Consider the following 24418-nt stretch of genomic DNA (forward strand, 5'->3'; position numbering starts at 1 on the left):
CAGCCTTTTAATTACTTACTTTCTGGGGAACATTTATGTGTGTGTGTGTCTGTGTGTGCGCATGTGTGTGCGTGTGTCGTGTCTGTATATGTGTGTGTGTGCGTGTGTGTGTGTGTGTCGTGTGTATGCTCATACGCACGTGTTTGTGTGTGTGTGTGTGTGTCTGTATGCGTATGTGCACATGTACATGTTCACCTGTGCTTTTGTGTGCGCGTGCGTGTGCACGCACAAGGTTCATGATTAATGACAAAAGCTACCCAATTATGCTAATTGCATTGTTTAATGAAGATCAGTTGCATGCTTCGTGAAAAGTAAAGTTTATTATTCGCTGTTTGTTTCGTAAAGCGAGCAGGAAGGCCCTGGAGGACCTGCACATTCGTTTGCACTGTGATTAATTACTTGTTACCACGTTAATATGATTTTCCACAACGCAGGAAGCGGGTTTTTTCAGAACCCCTTTTTTCTCTGCGGACTTCCCCGCGCTTGCACAAAAACGCCGGATGGCTCGGCTGCTAAACCCTGCGTGCGGGGAGATTTTCGGTTTTGGCTCGCGCCGCGGCGGGCCTGCTGGGGATTCATCCGAGACGCAGGTTTTGCTCTCGGCGGGACAGGGGCGAACAGAACGCTGACTCTCCCGTCTCTCTTCGCCCCCTCTCTCGCAGAACGGAGTCTGTCGCCGAAAAGATGCTGACTAACTGGTTCACCTTCCTCCTGTACAAGTTCCTGAAGGTAAGCTACGGAGCGGTTTGTGCCGAGTTGAGCACCGGAGAGATTGTTGTTAGCGTTGCATTTTGGAGTTTTATAGCGCTTTTAACACCGAGAGGCTGACAACCGAATGTGAAGCAGGCGGTGGTGCTAAGCCTGCTGCTAAGCATTGTGTAATACTAAAGATAAGTATTTAATTCTACTTTCCCCAGGTAGGGTGCTTGAGAATTCAATTTATTCTTGCTGTGATAATCTGGAGGTTCCATTTTGGGAGAAAATTATTAACCAGATGTAGGGGGGATGATCTGGTGATCAGGCCAGAGATTCAGTTTTATGAGTCTGACAAGAGCACATGGTCCTCCTGACTAGGGGAGGGGGGGGCTGTACATGGACCCAGCCTCTCAGCCTAGCACTGCTGCAGAGTGGCAGGGATTGGAGGGACATGCGTAGGGTAATGCGGGCATTAGCATTCTGCTGGGACTGGTGTGTGTGCATGTGTACCGGGTGTGTGTGTGTGTTTGCATGTGTAGGGGGTGGTGATGCGTGTCTGCATATGTTTGTGGGGGGTGTGCATGTGTGTGGGTGGTGTGTATGTGTGTAGGGGGTGGAGATGTGTGTGTGCATGTGTGTGGGGTGTGTGTGTTTGTGGGTGGGGGAGCTGTAGGATGGTCGGTGGGTAAAATTGGGTAAAATGTGTTCCAGGCTATAGGGCAGTGGTGTTAATTCTTCCTAAATTTAATTTCTCCCCCTATGCTGGGTCTTTAGCTGCGCTGGGAGGCTGGTCACTCCCCCCCTCCCCCACTCGCTAACCCCTCCCCCCCTCCTGCTCCCCTTCACAGCCTAGCGAGCATGTGCAAATGTGCCCTAGTGAAGCCAGAATCCCAAATTAAAGATAATTTCAAAGACAAGCATACCATCAGAAGGCCTGCGCAAATGATGTATGTGTGTTTCCCCTCGTTAGCAGCTGTCCATTTAATTACCGCAGATGCTAACGAGACACTAACAGCATATGGTGGCAGGCCGGGAATGAGAGAGGGAGGCAGAGAGGGGGGAAAAAGAGCGTTAGAGCGAGCGAGGGAGGGAGAGAGTGAGACCTGAGAGGTGGCTGGCTGTCGATGGCTGCCGTGACTTCAGCCGCGAAGCCACGCGTTTGGGGTTTTTACATTATCCAGACTAAATCGTTCTAAAAAGGAGATCTGTGCCCATTCATCAGCTAAGCACGTTTAGGAAGGATTCAGCAGCCTAAAACTAGATCAATGATATCTTGGTTTGGTTAAATGTTTTGCGCTATTAGTAGTGATTAGGACTGGAAGAGTGTGTAACTGCTGTGTGTGTTTCTCTGAGAGAGAGAGAGTGAGAGAGAGAGAGTAGGGTATTAAAGGGTACTTGGGTATGAGTGTGCAATTGCTCATGTATTTGTGTTTGTATGGGAAAGAGAGTTGTTGTGTGTGTGTCTCTTTGTGTGACTGACAGTCCACGCCCTGTTTGTGTCTGCGTGCGTGTGACGGACAGCCCTGCCCCTCCCTCTCACTTTCTCTGCCGCAGAGCCATTGGTGGAGCTTTAGTGCGTCCCAGGCGCATTTAACCTTCCGTTACCCTCGCATCAGCCCCTCCCCAAAGCGCTCTGCCCTGAGCCGCAGGCGCCGTCCCAAACCGCTCATCCTGAACCCTTTCTTAGTGCGCCTCGACGCCTTGGGAAGGCCCATTACCGCCACTCAGCACAGGCAGGCCTGTAAAGCACATAACAGCAAACTCTTAGTCTGCTTTTTCGGCTTTTTTCCTCCTTACGAGCCACGTTCAGTTGCAATACGTACCCCTAGTTGTGATCTGTTAGCATACTTAGCCTTAGCCGTGCTCAGATAGCGTACTTAGCCATAGTCATGTTCTGTTAGCATACTTAGCCTTAGCCATGCTCAGCTAGCGTACTTAGCCATGATCATGCTTAGCTGCAGCCATGTTGAGCTAGCGTACTTAGCCTTAGCCACGTTCAGTCGCCATGCATAGCAGCTCTTGTTCAAGTTACCATACATAGCCAAACACATTTAGCAGTTTGTGGTTTTCTTTTTTTTTGTGAGGACTACCATTTTTCCGTTCTCTGTACAAAAGGCCTTGTTAACGCCCCTGGTCAGAGGAGGGATTAGTCACACGCCTTTGAAACTCCCAGAAGAGGCGTTTGCTCTTGTGAGGGCGGACTGAAATTGCGTTAGGTTTAACTGGAAATGACCGATAGGATTGCATTAGTGCGCAAACAGTCCTTCGGCCCTGCGGTAACGCTGATGCGTTTGTGATACTCCGTTCAGATGTTATCTAGTCTTGGGGGGAAGGAGATATCAGGCCTCTCCGGCGTGTCACAGTATCGATTTGTTCAGCCGACACCATTATCCAGGCTAACTTGCTGTAATTATATCATCTTCTAATCTTGCTTTTGGGCACATTTTAGGCGAAAGCTCGTTTGTAAAGTTTTATTTATTTTTTTTTTTTACTGAAATTGAGGTGAAGTACCTCACTGGCGGATACAACCTCGGTGTTCCACGTGGAACTCAAACATGTGACCTCCGCCCACAGGCTCTTGAAACTACTCAACATCCCTGAACCCTTTCAGTAGTGCTTAATTGATTTTGATTTTATTTATTTATTTATTTTTTTACTGCGGCTGATGGCATGGTGTGTCTCATTATATACGGCTCAGTTTTTCGGTTACTGTTGAGTGTGAGAGTTTAATAATGTTTTGTTGCACCAGACCTGCATGGTCTGCTGCTTTCTGGAGTTACTCGGTGCTTAGTTTATCCATCAAGCAGCTCGTTACCCAGGTCTGCTGCTTGCTTCAAGAGCCGCCCTTTGGCTCTCCACGGCCAGGCCTGGTCATCCATTTTGGAGTGCTTTAAAACTTGAACGTGTCCTCGACCCTTTTATATGCCTGCCCCATTAACGAGAGCAACGGCAGTGCTAATTCCTGGGATTCAAACCTGAAATCAGTTTCTCCAACCAACACACCGTGCTTCTGGCTCACTCACTGTTAGATTGCCTTTAGGATTGGGCGGGTGGGGGGGGGGGGGTTGTGTTTGTGTGTGTGTGTATATGTTGTGTGTATGTGTATGTGTGTGCATGTGCGTGTATTGTGTGTGTGTGTGTGTGTGTGTATCTCACTCCTCTCTCTCTCTCTGTGACAGGAGTGTGCAGGGGAGCCCCTGTTCATGCTGTACTGTGTGTGTGTGTGTGTGTGTGTGTGTGTGTGTGTGTGTGTGTGTGCATGCGTGCGTGTGTGTGTGTGTGTGTGCGTGCGTGTGTGTGTGTGTGTGTGTGTGTCTCACTCCTCTCTCTCTCTCTGTGACAGGAGTGTGCAGGGGAGCCCCTGTTCATGCTGTACTGTGCCATGAAGCAGCAGATGGAGAAGGGCCCCATCGACGCCATCACCGGCGAGGCCCGCTACTCCCTGAGCGAGGACAAGCTCATCCGCCAGCAGATCGACTACAAGACCCTGGTCAGCCCCCCGCCGACCCAATACCAGCTGGTCTTACGTCACTCTCACACCCCATTTCATACACCTTCAGCTCGTTAGTCATATATGAGGACGCGCAGTGTCATTTCCAACCAGCCTTTGTTTTCTCCTGAGTGTCCTTTTTTTAAGTAGATTTGTTGACAAGAAAACAACCTGACTGTAGAGTCCCTGGTCCGTCCCCCCAATCTCCACTACCCCAAAAGCCTACTCATTTAGCCAAAAATGGTCTGTTGCCATGGAGATGCCCACTCCAGTCATGCCTCAGTGTATACTGTTCTGTCTTCCATTGGGCTTTCTGAGTCCAAACACTTATGTGAATCTGTGGCCCGAGCCCAGAAAACAAAATAACTTCCTTCTCGGTGACCTTTGACCCTCAGACCCTGCACTGCGTGAACCCGGAGAACGAGAGCGCGCCGGAGGTGACGGTGAAGGGGCTGAACTGCGACACCATCACGCAGGTGAAGGAGAAGCTGCTGGACGCCGTGTACAAGGGCAGCCCCTACTCCCAGAGGCCCAAAGCCGGAGACATGGACCTGGGTGAGGCCTGCACCACACGCGGCGTAGCCGTTTCCACAGTGTGTCTGTGTGTCTGTCTCTCTCTCTCTCTCTCTCTATGTCTGTCTCCATGTCTGTCTCTCTCTATCTCACTCTCTCTCTATGTCTGTCTGTATCTCTCTCTCTCTCTCAATCTCTTTCTGTGTCTGTCTGTCTCTTTCTCTCTGTGTCCCTCTCTCTCTCTGTTTTCTGTTCTTCTCTGCGCTTTGTTCTTCTAATTGCACTGCGGTGCACAAATGAGCCCCATCGAGTGTTTATTTTTTTTAAATCTGTGCCCGTCCAGTGCAGACTGTAACTCCAACTGCCGATTGCCTCACCCAGGGTGTGGGAGGGTTCAGTCGGTTGGAGGTCTGCATTTCCTCACTATCTGGCTACCCTCACTGGTTGATCTGCTGCCCGTGGGCTGCATGTTAAAGCTTCATATGAAAAGTCTTCCTCTGACTCCACCCTGCACAAGCTCGTCTGTTTGTGGTGTGAAAAGAAGCAGCTGGCGTTGCTCCACGTTCCAGAGGAGAACCGAAGTTGTCTGTACTCTCCGCAATTGGCACATTAACACAGCTGTGGTTGTAGATAATTGGACTTAACAAATTAGGCTGGGAATTGGATATGTACAGCCCCATGTTGGGTGCCAAATAAAAAATAATATATATTTTTTTAGTTGTTTGGCTTTTAATAGTGACTCAGTTGTTTTTGCAGTGTTGTATAGTGTAGTTGTATAGTGGTTAGGACATTGGGCATGTAACCCTGAGGTTGCAGGTTCATTTCCCGTGTGGTGGCATTGCAAATGTACCCTCGAGCAAGGTACTTCAATAAAAATGAAAAAATAATTCCAACTCAGCAAATGGATTGTACTTGGAAAAAAACATGAAGAGAAGCTTTTTAAATCAACTCTGCTAAATGCCTGTAAGTCCCAAACCAATGTTGGTTTGTTAAGTGGTTTGAATTAGATGAGAAGATGCTATATGAGTAAAATTTAATCTTTTATTTTCCTATCGTGAGTCGGCCATTCGCAGGGGTTCCTGAACTTTCCAGCTCCCGGCTTCACGAGTGCACATCTGCGGTGGTCCGCCTGTATTAGAATGTAATTAAATGTTCAGATGTGGAATTAGTTTTCCCGCTTTCAGACGTCAGAATAACAGCAGGCGCAGCAGCCAGCCCCATGCTTAGCTTGAGAAAGTGGCACTGTGGCATTATGGGATTGTTTTGGTGATTTTCGTGACCCTGCGGCCCTCCGCCCGATGGTGACCTGTATTTTAGGAGCCACTGGTACAGTAGGTGCATTAGCTTGTGCTAACGTCTGTCTGTCTGTCTGTCTGTCTGTCTGTCTGTCCGTCAGAGTGGCGTCAGGGCAGGATGGCCAGAATCATCCTCCAGGACGAGGACGTCACCACCAAGATCGACAACGACTGGAAGCGACTCAACACGCTGGCCCACTATCAGGCAAGGACCTGGGGGGGTGGGGGGGGGTCACAGGCTGGGGCGGGGGGGGTTAGGCACAGGGATGAGTGGGGGACCCCTGGAGGTCCTGCCCCTGTAGCACATGCCATCTCAACTGGCTGTGCAACCAACAGACGTACCTCAGAAATGGCTACCAGTAGCATGAATCCTGTTACGCCACGTGTATAAATTATTCAAATTGTTGAAATACCAACATTAGCCAGTTTAAAATAACACAACAGTCTTTTTGTAATTTTAATGGCTCGTTGTCTAGTAATTGTCCAACGAGGGACTTTATTTTCCCTTCTTTCCCTGTTAGTCTCATTTTACTCCTCCTTCCTGCATGGAGGTCTGCCAGTCCGCCCACTTGGAGAGTGTTGTAGGGCAGTCATATGCTGCCGGTGCCTCTTTCCTTTCTGTTAGCCGGCACAGTAGAGGGATACGTCTGCACGTGTGCTCTATCCTCCTCAGCTGTTTCTGTGCGCTCAGGAGCAGACTCGCCTGTGGCCTGCCGCTCCCCTTCTTGTGTTCCTGTGAGATGTCTGTGATTACGACTTAGCTGGTGTCCCTATAGATTTATGACCGTGGTGTCTCCGCTATGTCCTTGACCACAGGTGGACTCCATTTTCCAGTGCTGTGGTCCCGAACCTGTGCAGGGTCACCTTTGCTCAGATCCCTTCCAGTTGTGTAATAAAAAGGTTGTTTTTGTGGTGTCCCATCCGTTTCTCTGTGAAGGGAATTGTAGGCATTGTAGTCTTCTGCTCATCAGCAGCCATAATGTCCTATTGGGGTGCTACAGTATTCCAGGAGCCCTATGTATGGGTCAGATTATTTTCCAGTAAGCGCTTCGCAATTTTAAACTGTTGTTCTTCTGGGATCATTGGTGACTATCTGGGTGAGTTGTTGCTGCACCCTTGGAGAAATTTTCACTGGCCGGCCAATCCTGGGAAGATTCGTCAGTGTTCCAAGTGTTCTCTATTTGGAGATAATGGCTCTCGCTGTTGTTCGGTGGAGTTCCTGAACCTTAGACATGGCTTTGTAGCTCCACCGTGGGTAGATCCACAATGGTGATCTCACACACGTGTGTCGTTCCTTTGAGGGCACACGGTAGAGTGCATTTGCCTCTGACAGGCGGTTTGTTCCCTCCGTACCCTGATAAACATCTCCTAGTTCGTCTGACATGAAATGTGTGCGTCTTTTTTTTCTTCTCTTCGCCTGCTGTTTGGGGATGACATTAGCCTGTGCTGCTGTCTGTTTTAAATTCCACTACATGACCCTTAATGTCTGCCTCTACGTGCCATGCATTTTCCTCTGTGCTGTCTGTGACCGCATCGATATTAAGGCTGACATCATCTTCTGAAGCACTGTTTTCCTGTAGCTTATGCGCAGTTTTGCTTTTGTGTATTTTTTTACAAAATGGGGTGGATTTTTACATTTTACAGGCGACAGTGTAGTATAATGGGTAAGGAACTGCTGTTGTACCCTTGAGCTAGGTACTTAACTTGCATTGCTTCAGCATATATCCAGCTGTATAAATGAATGCAATGTAAATGCTATGTATAACATTGTGTAAGTCGATCTGGGTAAGAGCGTCTGTTAAATGCCTGTAATGTAATGTTGTTCATAAGTTCCCCTGGGCTGGGCATCTCCTTTGTGCGTGTGTTTGTCCACAGTAGTGACAGTCACTGGGTTTTCCTGTTCAGTTTTACTCTGTTTTTGCGTTGGCTCTGTTTGTCCCTTTCTGCTTTCCGTACTGTATCTTGCTCTGCCTTAGTGCACACTTTGAGTGACATCATTCACCGCTACGTTAGCTTCTCCTGAGCCGCAAGTACCGCGGTTTAAACTGACTATTTGTCATCGCGTGCCTGTCAACACATTTGAACAAAGTCAGTTTAGCTTTTCTCCATAATCTGCGAGTGTCATCGTCTCCGATGCCTTCAGTGATCCTGTCTCTGACAATGGCGTCCAATCAATGTTCATACAGTATTTAGACAGAAACCGCAAATTCTTCACAAACTGATGTCTTGTCTCGTCTTTATACCCGATTGTTGAAAATGTGACGTTCATGTGTTGTGTTTCTCTTCGGAGTACAATACTCCCCAGATTTCTTGATAAGTGGTGCCATTTTATCGATTCCTCTGCAGAGAATGTGAATGTGTCCTACAGTTCTTGAGCTCCTCCATCCTTATTCAGAGAGTGAGTTTTCAGCCCCGCCATGTGGCAGTATGTAGTCACATCTCAACAGCCCCTCCATCTTCCCCACAAAAACGAAAGGTGGGGTGGTGTCTGACTGATTGACACCTGTGACACGCATCTCATTCTGCTCCCCCCCTCCCCAACAGGTGACGGACGGCTCCGTCATCGCCCTGGTACCGAAGCAGAACTCCGCCTACAACATCTCCAACTCCTCCACCTTCACCAAGTCCCTCAGCCGATACGGTGAGTAGAGCTTGCCGTTTTCACCCGAGCCCATTGAGAGGGGGGCGGATCGGTCTGGGCCCCGGTTCTGTCATTTTGCATTGGGCTCGGTTGCATACGTGCTCAACAGCAGCTGTAGGCAAGCTAGTCTACGCTCAGCTACGTGAGTGATGTAATAAATCCCTCAGAGCCGGTGAAAGAAAAGCTGTTGTCAGGGGGGAAGTATGAACCGTGGTAGCAGCCATCGAAAAGGAAAATTCGAGGTCTTGGTTTTTTTTTTTACCCGACATGGTTTTCCATCAAGCTGCAGACGAAAGTGTGGGGTTCATAGAAGGCAAAAGCTGTGATAACCTCAACGTTACGATAGCATACTTACCCAAGCCTGCCACTGGGCATCATCTGCTAACCCAGCCCAGGCTAAAGTCGGGTTCAGACCGGGTCGGCCTTCCGAAATGTCGCAACGCGTAGGCTCTGGTGAGGTAGAGAACAATGTAGGCCCATGTGAGGGTTGGGCTGGATGTACCAGAATGCATCTCTCCCTTCAGAGCGCCCTGTTCTCTATGGTCAGCGGTAGACCTTGCCGGACGCCGGGACTCTCCTTTTTAAAGCCGTTCCCTCCCTGCCTGTCAGCGAGGGCCATTTAATGGCACGCTGTTTGACAGAGAGAGGCCCGAGGGCCTAACGACCCGCCGCTTTCCCGCCCGCGAACTTCCTGCTTTCCTGGTATTCCTCCTCTCTCGACCGCCTGAAAGCGAAGGCTTTTCTCTCTCTCTCTCTCTGCTTTCCTTCTCCGCCTGGAGCCGTGTGGCGGCGCGTCGTCGGGAGAAGCGGCGTCGCGAGCGCGCGCCCTGAGATCGGCCGAGGGCTCCGGCCTCCGGGCGGGGCCCAAGCCCAGCGGCTCGGGATGTGAACTGCTTTAAGAGCGGCCTGCAGGATCAGCAGAAAGCGAGCAGCAGGACCTGACTCTAACTGAGCTCAGTGGAGAGTGGTGGACTCTCACACGCACATACACGCATGCACACACACACACTCGCACGCACTTACGCGCGCACACACACGCTCACACACACACGCTCACACACACACACCCACACACCCACACACACACACACACACACACATACACACACACGCATGCGTACACACACAGACACACACACAAACACAGACACAGACACACATACACACACACACACGCACGTAGACACACACACGCTCTCTCTCTCTCTCTCCCTCTCCCTGACTGCTGCGGTCGTGCAGATAAACAGAGCGGTGGCGATAGGAATCTGTGAGCCTCCGCGTAATCGAGTTTGACACGGGCGCGGTTATTAAGGACGGCCGGCGTTCGGCGTGCCCAGGAGGACTGACAGCGACGATATCGCTCCGCTCAGTCACCCCCCTCCCCTTCCGCTCAGTCCCCCCCCCCCCCCGCATCCAGATTTGAGGCCCGCATTGTGTCGAGTGTCACATTAAGTGCAATTTGTGTCATGTTACGGGGAGAGAGAGGAGTGAGAGGGGGAGAGAAGGTGGGGATGAGAAGAGAATGAGTGTGTGGAAGATAAGGAGGGAGATTGACTCCCTTTCTTACGGCGTCTGTTCCAGTGCCTCGCTCAGCGCCAGAGCGCTCCCCGTTTCCCTCTCCGCCAATTACAGTTAGATTTTTTATTTTTTCTGCGACTGAGATTGGGTAGACAGAAAGGGTTCAGTAGGTCCTTTTTTACTGCTAATGCCAACTGCAGGAATATCTTCTTTTCTTCCTCATTAAAATGAGCACTTTTCTTTTTCCTGATTGTGAAGTTTGTGAAGCTCAGCTGTGCCTCCCAGGCCAGCCCCCCCTCCCACCCCCCACGCCTCCCTAGCTCCACTTCCTTGTGCTGCATCTGTCTGGCCTCAACCCACAGGCGATGCAGTGGGCCAGCCTGACCCCCACCCACAGATCATTTGGGCTCTATCTGGGACCTGAGGCCTAATCTGGGCTCTATCTGGGACCTGAGGCCTAATCTGGGCTCTATCTGGGACCTGAGGCCTAATTTGGGCTCTATCTGGGACCTGAGGCCTAATTTGGGCTCTATCTGGGACCTGAGGCCTAATTTGGGCTCTATCTGGGACCTGAGCCTTAATTTGGATGCTGTCTTACACCTGAGCCATAATTTGGGTGCTGTCTGACAAAGCCTGTAACTGCAGTTTGGGAACAGTCACAGTTTCCTTGTTTAGAAGGTGAAAAGAACCGGAAAAGGAAGGTGAGAAGCACAACCACATATGATCTCGTTCAATAATTAATCCCCCCCTCCCTCTCTCTCTCTCTCTCTCTCTCTCTCTCCCTCTCTCTCTCTCTCCCCTCCCTCTCTCTCTCTCTCTCTCTTCCCCTCTCTCCCTCCCTCCCTCTCTCTCTCTCTCTCTCTCTCTCTCTCTCTGTGCAGAGAGCATGCTACGCACGGCCAGCAGCCCGGACAGCCTGCGCTCTCGCACGCCCATGATCACACCCGACCTGGAGAGCGGGACCAAGCTGTGGCACCTGGTGAAGAACCACGAGCACGGCGACCAGAAGGAGGGCGACCGCGGCAGCAAGATGGTGTCCGAGATCTACCTGACCCGCCTGCTGGCCACCAAGGTAAGCCCCTTATCTGGAGATCTACCTGACCCGCCTGCTGGCCACCAAGGTAAGCCTGGAGATCTACCTGACCCGCCTGCTGGCCACCAAGGTAGCCGCAACGTTCCCCGCCGCAACGTTCTCCTCCGAAACGCACAACGTTTTGGCAGGGTTTCATTTTTGAGCTAAAAAATCTTCGGTAATGCATGCAGAATTAAAAAATTTGGAACAAAAGTTAGGATGAAATCCATATGGCCTTACAAGCACACTCATATGTGAAGCACCAATAGCTGTTGAACTTTTAAAGGGTGACATCAGTGTATGAGCACTCTTTTTTGTGGTCAGGATTTCATGGAGTTTAAAAGCACACGCTCTAACACAGGCCCCGAGCTGTAACACAGGCCTGAGCTCTAACACAGGCCCCAAGCTCTAACACAGGCCCCGGGCTCTAACACAGGCCCCAAGCTCTAACACAGGCTCCAAGCTCTAACACAGGCCCCGGGCTCTAACACAGGCCCCAAGCTCTAACACAGGCTCCAAGCTCTAACACAGGCCCCGGGCTCTAACACAGGCCCCAAGCTCTAACACAGGCTCCAAGCTCTAACACAGGCCCCGAGCTCTAACACAGGCCTGAGCTCTAACACAGGCCCTGAGCTCTAACACAGGCCTGAGCTGTAACACAGGCCTGAGCTGTAGCAGCTGTGAAGGTGGATTGGGTAAAGGTGTGGGGGTTGCTTTGACATTCATGTGCACTAATGTAATGGCCCACACCAGCCTCGCTCATTAATGTCATGATTGTCCTCTGCGAGCTCGCAGCCATCATTGACCTCTGAGCCACGTGTAGGCACAAGCAGTTAAGCTCGCCCTTGAGTTTTTTTTTTGGTGGTTATTTTTTAACCGCTGCTTCAGTCTGAGCCAGGCAGGTTCTGGGGCTCAGGTTTGAGAAATGCTCTGCGGGGAGTTAGCAGCCGCAGTAATTATTACATCACCGGTTGCCGTGGCAGCAGAATCGCCTGTGAATGTCCTGGCGTGGTCTGTTGTGATTTTTGCTCTCTGTGGGCACTGAGGACTGCGTATGTCCTGAAGGGTTGGATATGTGTGAGCTGGGAGAGAGGTCAGGTGGGAGGGGCCAAGTGAGAGGGGGCAGGTGGGAGGGGCCAGGTGGGAGGAGCCGAGTGGGAGGGGCCAGGTGAGAGAGGCCAGGTGGGAGGGGCCTGGTGGGAGAGGCCTGGTGGGAGGGGTCAGGTGGGATGGGCCTGGTGGGAGGGGCCAGGTGAGAGGGGCCAGGTGGGAGAGGCCAGATGGGAGGGGCCAGGTGGGAGGGGCCAGGTGGGATGGGCCTGGTGGGATGGGCCAGGTGGGAGGGGCTTGGTGTGAGAGGTCAGGTGAGAGGGGCCCACCTGGAGCTCCAGCCCGGGGGGTTGGTGTACGGTCTGTTTACCCGGCCCCCGTCCCCTCTGTCCTTCCCCAGGGCACGCTGCAGAAGTTTGTGGACGACCTGTTCGAGACCATCTTCAGCACGGCCCACCGCGGCAGCGCCCTGCCCCTCGCCATCAAGTACATGTTCGACTTCCTGGACGAGCAGGCCGACAAGCACCAGATCACCGACCCCGACGTCAGGCACACCTGGAAGAGCAACTGGTGAGCGCGCGGCGCCGAGAGCTGTGTGTGTGTGTGTGTTTGTGTAGGTGTGTGTGTTCTGTGTGTGTGTGTGTGTGTGTGTGTGTGTGTGTATTGTCTGTATGTGCGTATCTTCACTCTGCTGTTACTTCCTGTCTTCTTGCCAGCGTAATGCTGTGGTCATGTGACTGCATTTTTTCTCTGATGTCATGGTGGCGGGGTCTCAAGCACGTGGTGGAAAAGTGATCTGATGATGCCTCTTCCCTCAGACCTTCTTTTTTCATCATCGTTTTTCTTATCATCCTGTATTCTTTTATGATTGTTTTTTTCTCTTCCCCTCCCCCCCTCTCTTTCTCTAGCCTTCCCTTGCGGTTCTGGGTGAACGTGATCAAGAACCCGCAGTTCGTCTTCGACATCCACAAGAACAGCATCACGGACGCCTGCCTGTCGGTGGTGGCCCAGACCTTCATGGACTCCTGCTCCACCTCCGAGCACAAGCTGGGCAAAGACTCTCCCTCCAACAAGCTCCTCTACGCCAAGGACATCCCCAACTACAAGAACTGGGTGGAGAGGTAGGGGAGCATTTCTAGACTTCTACGAGAAACAAAAGGTTTTTTTTCTACATTTCGGTAGTGATTGTTAGCCTGCATAGTGATTGTTAGCCTTCTCCATTTTGTTTGGAATCATCTGATCATCAATGAGCGAACACTAGGCTTCTGTCTATGTTCTGTTTCTGGAACACAGAATCCTGGTACTTTAAATTTTGTTTTACAAGAGGGAGGGGCCTATTCTGGGCTTGTCTTCAGACGTGGCACCGCCCATTACTTTGCATACTCACCACAATTGGGCATGAGTGATGCGACACAGACTGGCTCTTTCATTGGTGGCACATGCCTGTTACCTTCATGTGGTTGACAAACCGTCGCTCTCCCATCATCAACGGACGCAGTCCCTGGTCGGACGTCTGTTCTCCGCCAAGGTAGCACGTCTGAGCCTCCAGTACTTTTCCCTTAATCTTCCAGGCTAATCTCCCACCCATAGCTTAAATGTAGGCCCGCAGCTATCAATTATTTTGTTATTGACTACTCCACCTGTTTTTCTTTTTTCTTGACGAATCTATAAAAATACTTCAGTCTTCTGTAGCAACGGGGAACAGTTTATTGACCGAGTGAAGGATCGGAACAATACGCTAACAAGCAATCCAGCCTCAGAAACTATTTCTTAAATTGGCTTTTGTTATGAGGGAAATTGTATTAAATGCCCACCCACCCCCAAATAATTATGTTCACACAAGAGAACCCATTTGTCTGCTCTAGCCCAGCTATTGCAGTTATTTTCCCCGACACGAGCAGCAGCGCTTGTTCATTGACGTGGGCTTTGGGGACGTGAATTGTGATTAGAACCATCAGTCACTTCAGCTGATTTAGCGTTCGATCACCGTGTCAAAATTGTAATCGATTAATTTTTTTGTAGTCAATTAAATCTATTTGTTTGATTCATTGTTGCAGCCCTATATCTCACACACACACACGTGCGCACACATGCATACACGCATACACACTCACACACACTCACTCACACTCACACTCACACACACACACATTTTGATTCTTTATTTAGGTCCACATATATAAAATACATCGTAAGGGCCCAAATATATTTCAGTTGCTGTCTGATGTCCTTCACTTGAGTAGCAGAAAGCATACCAGCTGGGATAAAGCAAACAAAATGCAGGTTAGACATTTGCATCTCAATTGCACCGACAGGAAACATTATAGGTACAAGAAACATCTTCTCCTCCATACACACACACACACACACACACGCCATTTCCCCTGCTAAGTCTCCAGTGTTTTGGTGTGGAATGGGTGCCATGCAGCACTCAGGGAAATGTGCTGGTGAGAGAGGGAGCGGAGATCCTCACCCTAAAGCCCTTTGAGGACGTGGGTGTAGTGCACTCCCAAGACCTCACAGCGCTTGCTGTCGCTACAAACAATTTCAAAAAAGACCCAGTGAGCTTAAACTGGCTCCAGTACCTTGCCCACCTCATCAGGCCCTTGCATCTGATTGGCTGCATGATCCCTTGCATCTGATTGGTTGCGCAATCCCTTGCATCTGATTGGCTGCGCAATCCCTTGCATTCCCTGTGCACTCAAAATCCCAAGATCACCACTGTGCACCAAATGGACCAGGTTTTTGACCCCCCTCTCCCTCTCCCCTTCCCCTTCTGCCTCGGTACCGCCCCCCGCAGGTACTACTCGGACATCTCGCGCATGCCGGCCATCAGCGACCAGGACATGAGCGCGTACCTGGCGGAGCAGTCGCGGCTGCACCTGAGCCAGTTCAACAGCATGAGCGCGCTGCACGAGATCTACTCCTACATCACCAAGTACAAGGACGAGGTGCGGCTCCCCGCTGCTCCGCACGCAGCCCCACGCTGCACAGCGCTGTTTGCGTGACCTCCATTTCACCCTTCCGTATTTGTTTCCGAATTCGTTTTCATTTAATAACAGTTGGTAGTAGTAGTCAGTAAGAACTATTTGCACAGCATCTTTCTTACTAAGGCTTTTCAGAGTTGATTACATGTTATTTTGTTATAATGGAATTAAGTGGTGTACTTGTTCATTAAGTAATGACAGAAGTTCTAAATCAACATTAAATATTGTTTTTCAAACCACAGACACAATTAGAAAAATAATCAGACGCAACTGCATAATTAAAGTTCTAACAGATCAGATAAGCAGCTTAAAGGCAGGATGTTTTTACTGATGTCCGGTATAAATGACCACTGATCACCTGCTGTGGAGGCATCCATTGTTAGGTTTTATATTGTTTTGGGTATGGCTTACTGTGAAATGGGGCATCTGATTGTGCTCTGGTCACAATTTATGCTGGTGATAGATTTTTACTATGGTGATGTTTAGATTTGGTGCCATGCACCATGGTGTAACCTGCTTTTCCTCAGCCCTGAGATTCAAACCTGCAACCTTCAGGTGCACAATACGGTGCAGGGAACCACCTTCCCTCTTAATGTCTTGCTTTTATGTTTTATTAATCCCTCCACTTTTGGAAGGTAATATATATATATATATTTCTAAGTTGTGGTCGTCTTGATATCACTCTGAATTTCTGACAAAGCTACTGCGTAGGGTGTGGGTGTGGCTGCCCTGGTGATGTCATTCGGACAGATATAGATGATTGGAATGTTGTAATGGCCGGGTATTTTTGGCCACATTATTGGCGAACCACTGAATTATTTGGTAGAGTGTGAGGGATTTTTGGGTGAAACTGCGCGATGTCGCTGTGCTGGCTGCTACCCAGCGCTGATGCGATCTCTCCCCCCCCCCCCCCCCTCTCCCCCCCCCCCTCGCAGATCCTGTCTGCGCTGCAGAAGGAGGAGCAGACGCGCCGCCAGAGACTGCGCAGCAAGCTGGAGCAGGTGATCGACACCATGGCGCTGACGAGCTGAGGGGCGGGGCTGGACGCTCTTCTGGACTCCACGCGGACGGGCCACTGCAATGCAAAGCATGCTGGGATGCTGTGGGACCTGCCCCAGAGTGCCTCAGTTTTTTTTTACCACACATACACTCACACACACACGGATGCACACACACACACACAGGCAGACACACACTCACACACACACACACACACGTGCGCACACACACACACCTGAAGAGAGCGTTTTCCCCTTATCGCTGTTGCCATTGTCGTTCTTCTGCGCTGATCTGTCGCGTTGCGCACACCGAACGGAACTCCATGAACGGAGCCAGGAACGGCGAAACAGGCCTCTGGCAGGACGCCCTCAGAGTCTCTGAGAACTACGTTGCCCTGGAGACATGGCCCCCTGTCACCTGACTGCCCCCGGTCACCTGACCACACCCGAGCAGGAACATTGGTACTTTACCTCCTCTTCTTCTCCACACACCTTCCTGACACCCCACCACTGCTGAATTTGCACAATTTACCAGAACTGAAACAAAAAACAGAGATGAATATATAGATGTATAAATACAACTGCATTTTTTTAAAAATTGAATGAAAATTATTATGGTAATTCTGTTTTTTTTTTGATTTAGCAGACAGAAAGAAAATTGACACAATGGGGGGAAAAAAATCTATTTCCGTCAAAAAAAAAAAGATTTTAAGAAAGGCAAATAAGTCTGAAGCTGTCCTGTGCCATGTTTTTATTTGAATGTTGTTTTAGTGCAGTCACATTTTTTTAGATGAGATGTGCTATGATTTAAATGTTGGGAAACGTTGCCTAGCGACTGAAAAGATGAATCCAGTCGGGGGGGGAAAAACTAAGTTGTGGGGGGGGGGGGGGGGGGGGGGGGAGAGGAGTGGAAAGATAAACAGCAGTATATAAGCCCCGCCTCAGGGGAGGGAGGAAGCACACCCCCACGTCTAGGTTGGGATGGTACGTACTGTGTTTAAAAAAAAAAATTAAATTCCCAACATTCAGCAGGAATGGAGGTTTGAAGGCATGTAATTTAGCTCTAGCTGGCCTCTGTGCTAAAACCAAGGTCCGGGTGGTGTGTCCCCTTACTAGTTCAGGCTAGGATACATGGTCAGGGTGGTGTTTCCCCTATGAGTTCTGGCTAGGAAACATGGTCAGGGTGGTGTTTCCCCTATGAGTTCTGGCTAGGATACATGGTCAGGGTGGTGTTTCCCCTATGAGTTCTGGCTAGGATACATGGTTAGGGTGGTGTTTCCCCTATGAGTTCTGGGCTGGAAAGGTGAAATCCGCTGCCCCTGACCCCTGACCCCCGGCCTCACCGGTACGGCCACAGAGCCTCCCGCCATCACGGCAGTAACGCCCATGTGAAGTATACCCTGTTACTTGAAGGAAAACTTGGGCGGCGGAACTGGCTGTGGATCTGGGAGGCGGGTGCTGGCTGTCGTCTGGGTGGTGGGGAGGAGGGCGGAGCTTAGTGGACCTCCAAAGACGGGCCTCCCTCCCCCCCAATGGGGAGCCAGCCCACCTTCATGCCATGCTGCGGTACAACGGGGAGGGGGAGGGGGGGGTAGCTATGACAAGGGCTGAATTTGAAAATGATCAGCTCTTTTAGCCCCAAGCCCCAGAGATCACAACACTGCACCAGTGGCTTCAATGAGCTTTTATTTTATTTTTTTAAAAAGAGGAAAAAGTACTTCTTTTTTTTGTTTACCATTTTCGGAGGTTTGAATCTGTGGTGGAAACTGTACATTGTGTTCATTTTTCTTCTTAACCTCGTGCAAGCTGTGGTGAATTGGATGTATTTATTTATTTTTTTGTTTTTGTTTATTTTTTTTTCCTCCAGAGGTGTGAAGCCTGATTGTGGCTTTTTGAGCTGTGGGGGGGCTGGTGTGCGACGGTTGTTAGCTCAACGCCGGTGCGTTCGGCCGGTGGGGCGCTCAGTATTGTCTCTACTCTCCGCCCTGCCCTGGGCGTCGGGGCAGAAACGAAGATGAAGCGGAAGTTACGAATTTGAAGACACGAACATTTTCGTCTTGTGCGACAAGACTGTGAATTGCTGCTTAATTCTGTAATTCTGTCTCTTTTTTATTTGTTTGTTTTTTTTTGGCAGGGGAGATGGGGGGAATGGGTGGGGGAGGGGGGGTTATTATTTTCCTGCCGTGTTGTACTTATAAAACAGATTTGCTTTGCCAATGTCACATGCTCCTTAAAAACAGGAACGTCCTTAAAATACTGGAACAAAGCCTCCTCCATTTACCAGAGAAGTGCAGAGAGACTGAATTAGAAAAATACAATTATAAAACCTTTTTCCTTGGAATATTAAAATTTTATTTAAATAAGAGTCCAGACAGAATGAGGGGGAGAGAGCACATAGGTATTAAAGACGTATCTTCAGCCTGCAGTTCCCATCAAGGTGTCTGGACCCTAACAGAGAATCCTGTAGTTCTTTGGGCTCATTCCTGAATTCTCTTTCATGTTTTAGTTTCTCCTACACAATTGGGAGCAGGTCTCCACTACTTGGTAATTAAAAATGATTCCTCTTTCTTTAGACAGCACTTAGTATTTTGGCTTCGCATGAAAGTTCCACCCCGCCGAGACTGAACCGTGGAGAGCCTGAGGGTCTTTTCTTTTCTATCTATCTCTCTCTCTCTCTCTCTCTCTCACTCTCTCTCTCTCTCTCTCTCTCTCCCCCCACTTTCTCTTCTTGTCTGTCTCTCTCCATGCCTCTGTTTTTCTCTCTCTGCTCTCGTTCGCTCTCTCTCTCCAAGCCTCTCTGTCTCCAGCTCTGCATCTGTGTGTTTCTCTCTCTCCCTCCCTCCCTCCCTCTTTCTCCCTCTGTTGGCTGCTTCAGCCTTCAGCAAGGAGGGACATTTCAAACTCTCTCCCTCACCCCCTTCCTACTTTCTTTAAAAAGCTGAGCATGAAGTGCAGGACCTACCCGCACTAAGAAAACACGCACATACGCTCAGTCCGCAAACAGGGTCAGCGAAGCCCTCCCCGTTAAAAAGTTGGGTCCCGTGGCGGGCGTTTGGTCATCGATAGCACACCCCCTGGTGGGGGGAGGAGTGTTCTGCGGTTTAAAATCAGACCGGCCCTGGTAGTTAGCGTCGCCGCTTTGACCTTGGCCTGCGTCCCGTCCGCTGATTGGGCGAATGCAGCCGGCCGCTCGCGGTCGCGCGTCGGATAATTGAACGCTTCGCTTTTTACGGCGACGCGCAGGCCGGGCCGTATTTCAGTCAGTTTAACTGCCTTCGCCTACCCCTGCGTAGCCGCGCGCTCTGATTAAACGCGTGAAGTCCCGGCTGTTCTGAGCGCACGCGCTCGTCAGGAGCCGGGCGTAGCGCGCATGACTACCGGCGCCGTCATAACGGAGAGACGTGTTCGCGCGGCGTGTAATTGCTTTTCTTCCTTTTTTAAATTTTGATCCCCCCCCCTGAAACCCCTACATTTAAAATCTTGATGAATGAGGCCCTTCTGCTCACAGGTTCGTCTTTGAAGATTCACTCATGAAATCTCAGGATGTTTTTTTTTGTTTTTTTTGATGTTGTTTAAGGGTGGGTGGGGCGGGGTGGGGCGGGGCAGGGGAGGGTTTGTGGGGAGTGGCCTGTGGACTATTTGCATGTCTGCTGACACCTCCTGAAGTTTTTCTTTTTCCTCCGTTTGTTTGCCACTTTGTATAAAGAGAAAAGGACTGTACAGTGTAAACTCCCTAAGATGGCGGCGGCGCGACCCCTGTCCGTTCTGCAGCATTGACGAGGCCGCTTTCTTCGTTTTTTTTCGCCCGCTCTGGAAGACGGGACGCGTCGATGGACGAGGGAGAGAGACGCCGATGGCGTCCGAGGAAGGCGGAGCTTTCGCCCTGCACAGAGTGCCTTGTCGGCTCCTGCCCCCTCTTTTAAAAACGAGGCTGCACCCCTCTCATCGACCGGCTGGCTGGGACCCAGTCGCTCAATGCCTGGTACTCCTTCCTTTACCCAGCGTGCACCTCTGCCTCGTCCCGTCCGCGCTCCGCTGTGCCATCGCTTCCTCCAAGCCCTGTCTCATACAGTTTGGATCTTTGCGTTTTTTTTCCCTTAATTAAATCGTGGCAAATAAAAAACCAACAGAAGAAGCAGTCATTTTTAAAGTACCGTTTAAAAAAAAAAATGCATAGGTTCAAATAAATGCGTAAATAAATGGATTTAAGAGGAAAAAATAAAGAGTTTTAATACTATATGAATTCTGATACATTTTTAAGAGTTTCAGACTTGAAGCAACTGTGACAAGTTGGCTGTTAAATGCTCATTGTGTAAATAGTCTGCTGTTTCCTATTTTGCAGATTTACTACTTGTAAATAAACACATGCATCAAGAAGAGATTAAACATTTTTTGCTAAATAAGATTGGTTTTCTCTTTCATGCTTTCTCGCTCCGGAGTTTGAAGAAAATCATTTCGGTTTTGTTTTGCTTTGTTTTTGTTTTTACCCCACCTACAGTTGCAATTACACACACAAGCCTGGATTGAATCCATATTATAATGCATTGTCCTTAACGTTGATCTACAAATACGTCTCACAGCTATGGTAATTTCCCCTTCAATTTGGATAATTGTTTTAAAACAATGGCGTGAATTTTGGCAATCATTAAACAGAACAATGTAAACTGTTCATGTAATCAGTTACATAAATCATTAACATAAACTGTTCTGCCAGCATTTCAGAGCACACTAATGTAAACTGTTCTACTAGCATTTCATAATGTAAACTGTTCTACCAGCATTTCAGAGCACACTAATGTAAACTGTTCTACTAGCATTTCATGATGTAAACTGTTCTACCAGCATTTCAGAGCACACTAATGTAAACTGTTCTACCAGCATTTCAGAGCACACTAATGTAAACTGTTCTACTAGCATTTCATGATGTAAACTGTTCTACCAGCATTTCAGAGCACACTAATGTAAACTGTTCTACCAGCATTTCAGAGCACACTAATGTAAACTGTTCTACTAGCATTTCATAATGTAAACAGTTCCGCCAGCATTTCAGAGCACACTAGCATGCTAATGTAAACTGTTCTACTAGCATTTCATAATGTAAACAGTTCCGCCAGCATTTCAGAGCACACTAGCACACTAATGTAAACTGTTCTACTAGCATTTCATAATGTAAACAGTTCCGCCAGCATTTCAGAGCACACTAGCATGCTAATGTACACTGTGGCTGCATAACCACGACAGCGCTGATTTGATTGTAGCTTTTCCTGTCTCCAGCTCTCGTGGTGGTTTTCCAGCCGTTCGAACTGCGCTTGTGTCGCTTTGGCTGAAAGCTTTGGCCAGACGCCCGAGTTATAAATTGCAGGAGCGTCTCGAGAAACTGCGATATCATTCGCGGAGACGTGTCGCTGGAAATTTAAGGTCAGGGCATTTTTATGGTAGTTGCCCCCCCCCCCCCCCCTGGGCAAAGCTTTGCTTAGAGGGGTCAGGCCTGCGCTCTGCTGAGCAGCAGTGCTTTTGGCCCAAGTCCTTCGCTGAGCTCGGCGAGCTCAGATAAGCAGGGCGTTTTATCGGCTGTTCCACGCCGATCCGCCCGGGCTAATTGGATTAAAGTTCCGTCGGAGGGCGAGCGTTGGAGTGACTCGAACACGGCGAGGCCGCGGACCCTGCGAAGGATTCCTCTTGGAGAAAATGTTCCCGCTTAGCGGTGATGCGGCGATGCGTTTTGGAGAGAGGAAGAGACCAGCTCCTGCTTAGGAAAGGATATCCAGAGGTGATTTTTAAAAAAATGCTTTCCCTTTTTTCCCCAGTTTGGAATGCCCTATCCTGTATTTGTCAGCGTGCATTGCCTCTAATGGTTGTTAGATTTGCGTTGATGTGCTTTACCTTGGTTTCTTATCAATGAGTGGTTGTTAAAATCAGACCCCTTGAGCCTGAGAACAGTCACCTGCCCCTTCAAAAAAAGGGGACCCAGTTCCTTTTTTATATTTCACTCTGTCTCCCTTTTCCCTTCAGGGTGGAGCTTGATGATGATGCCTCTATGACTGAGGGAAATATGAAAAACAAATCACCCTAAATCTGCACAAACATGTATGCGTACCTCTTCTCCATTCACTCCTCCACATGCTCCTCTCCTCCATCCACTCCTTCACATGCTCCTCTCCTCCATCCACTCCTTCACATGCTCCTCTCCTCCATTCACTCTTTCACATGCCCCTCTCCTCCATTCACTCTTTCACATGTCCCTCTCCTCCATTCACTCCTTCACATGCACATCTCTTCCATTCACTCCTCCACATGCTTCTCTCCTCCATTCACTCCTTCACATGCACATCTCTTCCATTCACTCTTCCACATGCTTCTCTCCTCCATTCACTCCTTCACATGCCCCTCTCCTCCATTCACTCCTCCACATGCACATCTCTTCCATTCACTCCTCCACATGCTTCTCTCCTCCATTCACTCCTCCACATGCTCCTCTCCTCCATTCACTCCTCCACATGCTCCTCTCCTCCATTCACTCGTTCATATGCACCTCTCCTTTCACTCCTCCTCTCTTCCAGTCGATGGACAGGCCCACTGGAGGGGAACGAAAATGGACTGTACTGAGGAAGTCATTCCCCACTTCCCCGTACCTGACATCCTCCCCACCTCCCCCCCATCCCCCCGTCATCTATGTCTTTCTTTCCATCTGTCTCTCCTTCGTTCCCCCTCTCTCCCTCCTCAGGGAGCCCGAGTCGTCCGCAGCAGCTTGGTTCTCTCGGCTGGTTGGACATGATGGGGTCGGGCCACTCAGGACTGGTGAGCGTCCGTCTGATTACCAGGAACAGAGAGAGAGAGAGAGAGAGAGAGAGAGACCCCCCGATACTTAATGTCAAACATACAAATGGTAGATTTAAAATGTAAAACTTTATTTGAAGCTTGTCTTCATAATGTTTTTTTTAAAGCGGAATACAACCTTCCAGTACAAACCGGTTACGGTATTCACCACAGTAATATTTTCCACAGCAATAGTCTGTGATGGAATGCTCCAAATTCATGCAGTGGGTTCCAAACGTTTAGTCAGGCCGAGTCATTTAGTATCAATCAATCAATCAATCAAATTTTATTTGTATAGCATATTTCACAGCAATTGCCACAATACACTTCACAGACAACCCTGGCCTAAACCCCCACAGGAGCAAGCCTAAGGCAACAGTGGCAAGGAAAAACTCCCTGTGGCAGATGGGAAGAAACCTCGGAAGGAGCCAGGCTCAAAGGGGAAACCCATCCTCCTCTGGTCAGCTCAGCATGTCGAGTGGTGAGCAACATAATCAGTCAATGTTTACGTCAATCAAATTGGTGGCAACTAAACTAGTAGCAGTAGTCCCTATAGTGAGTTTGTCTGTCTCCCACGGCTACAGTCAGGCCCGCAGACACCCGTGAGGGACCGGGTCACACCCCCTCACTTCCTTTTCGCCCTGGCGCTTGGGAACCGGGCCTACGACGCGCTTAAACCGAACAGAACCCCCCAAAAACCAGAGCCAGCTTGCGGTTTCTGCTCTCCTTCAAACCCCCCTGTTCCCTCCTCATACCGCTCAGAGATGATGTTTCGCTTTAATATTAGTATTTATTATTATAGACGGCCATAAGGGCTCTGCGGTCGCCCTACATTACGGAGAAACAAACCGGCTCTATCGATGCAGTGCAGTGTGGGTAATTTAATATCTCCCAGCTTGCTTGTCAGCGTGGATCCCATCTTAATATCTGCCAGAGTTGATTTATTTGGTAACACACCCCTTAAATCAGGGTATCGCTTTCAGTGCAGTGTATTTTTACCTGGTTATTGAGCTCAGGACCGCAGCGGGAGAGCCAGCACTATAAATACGGCTCTCTCCAACCTAATAGACCATTAGTCTGAGCGGTGGTTGCCAGATTGTATGCAACACACCTCCATGGATGAAATCCCTGGTTCTGGGACTCCCAATACTCAAAAATGGATGCTCCTTTCCTCCACTCGCCTTCTCCCCTCCTTTCCTCCACATACTTCCAGATAGGAGAAGAGTGGTAGTGGAGGAAAGGAGGTGAGGAGTGAAAAGTGTTGGGACGCCCCCTCAGAATGCTGCCTCATTCGTCTGGCAACCCGTGACAGGTGTGTTAAGGGGAGGTAAGTGCTTCTGAA

General features: G+C 49.6%; 1 protein-coding gene across 1 annotated transcript in view; it reads left to right on the plus strand.

Moving 5' to 3' along the window:
- The window catches only part of plxna1a (plexin A1a), a gene marked incomplete at its 5' end in the record, with an annotated part of 177351 nt that extends 160229 nt beyond the window's left edge, over window positions 1–17122 (plus strand). The window contains 10 exons of the mRNA XM_035382246.1: window positions 663–729; window positions 4040–4186; window positions 4582–4741; window positions 6096–6199; window positions 8539–8635; window positions 11035–11225; window positions 12676–12845; window positions 13184–13396; window positions 15076–15226; window positions 16198–17122. Coding sequence (XP_035238137.1) covers window positions 663–729; window positions 4040–4186; window positions 4582–4741; window positions 6096–6199; window positions 8539–8635; window positions 11035–11225; window positions 12676–12845; window positions 13184–13396; window positions 15076–15226; window positions 16198–16293 — 1396 coding nt within the window. The remainder of the gene's footprint in view (window positions 1–662; window positions 730–4039; window positions 4187–4581; window positions 4742–6095; window positions 6200–8538; window positions 8636–11034; window positions 11226–12675; window positions 12846–13183; window positions 13397–15075; window positions 15227–16197) is intronic.
- Between the last annotated feature and the right edge of the window lie 7296 nt (window positions 17123–24418).

Source organism: Anguilla anguilla, chromosome 11 (genome assembly GCF_013347855.1).
Source record: "Anguilla anguilla isolate fAngAng1 chromosome 11, fAngAng1.pri, whole genome shotgun sequence".
NCBI classification, from domain to species: domain Eukaryota; kingdom Metazoa; phylum Chordata; class Actinopteri; order Anguilliformes; family Anguillidae; genus Anguilla; species Anguilla anguilla.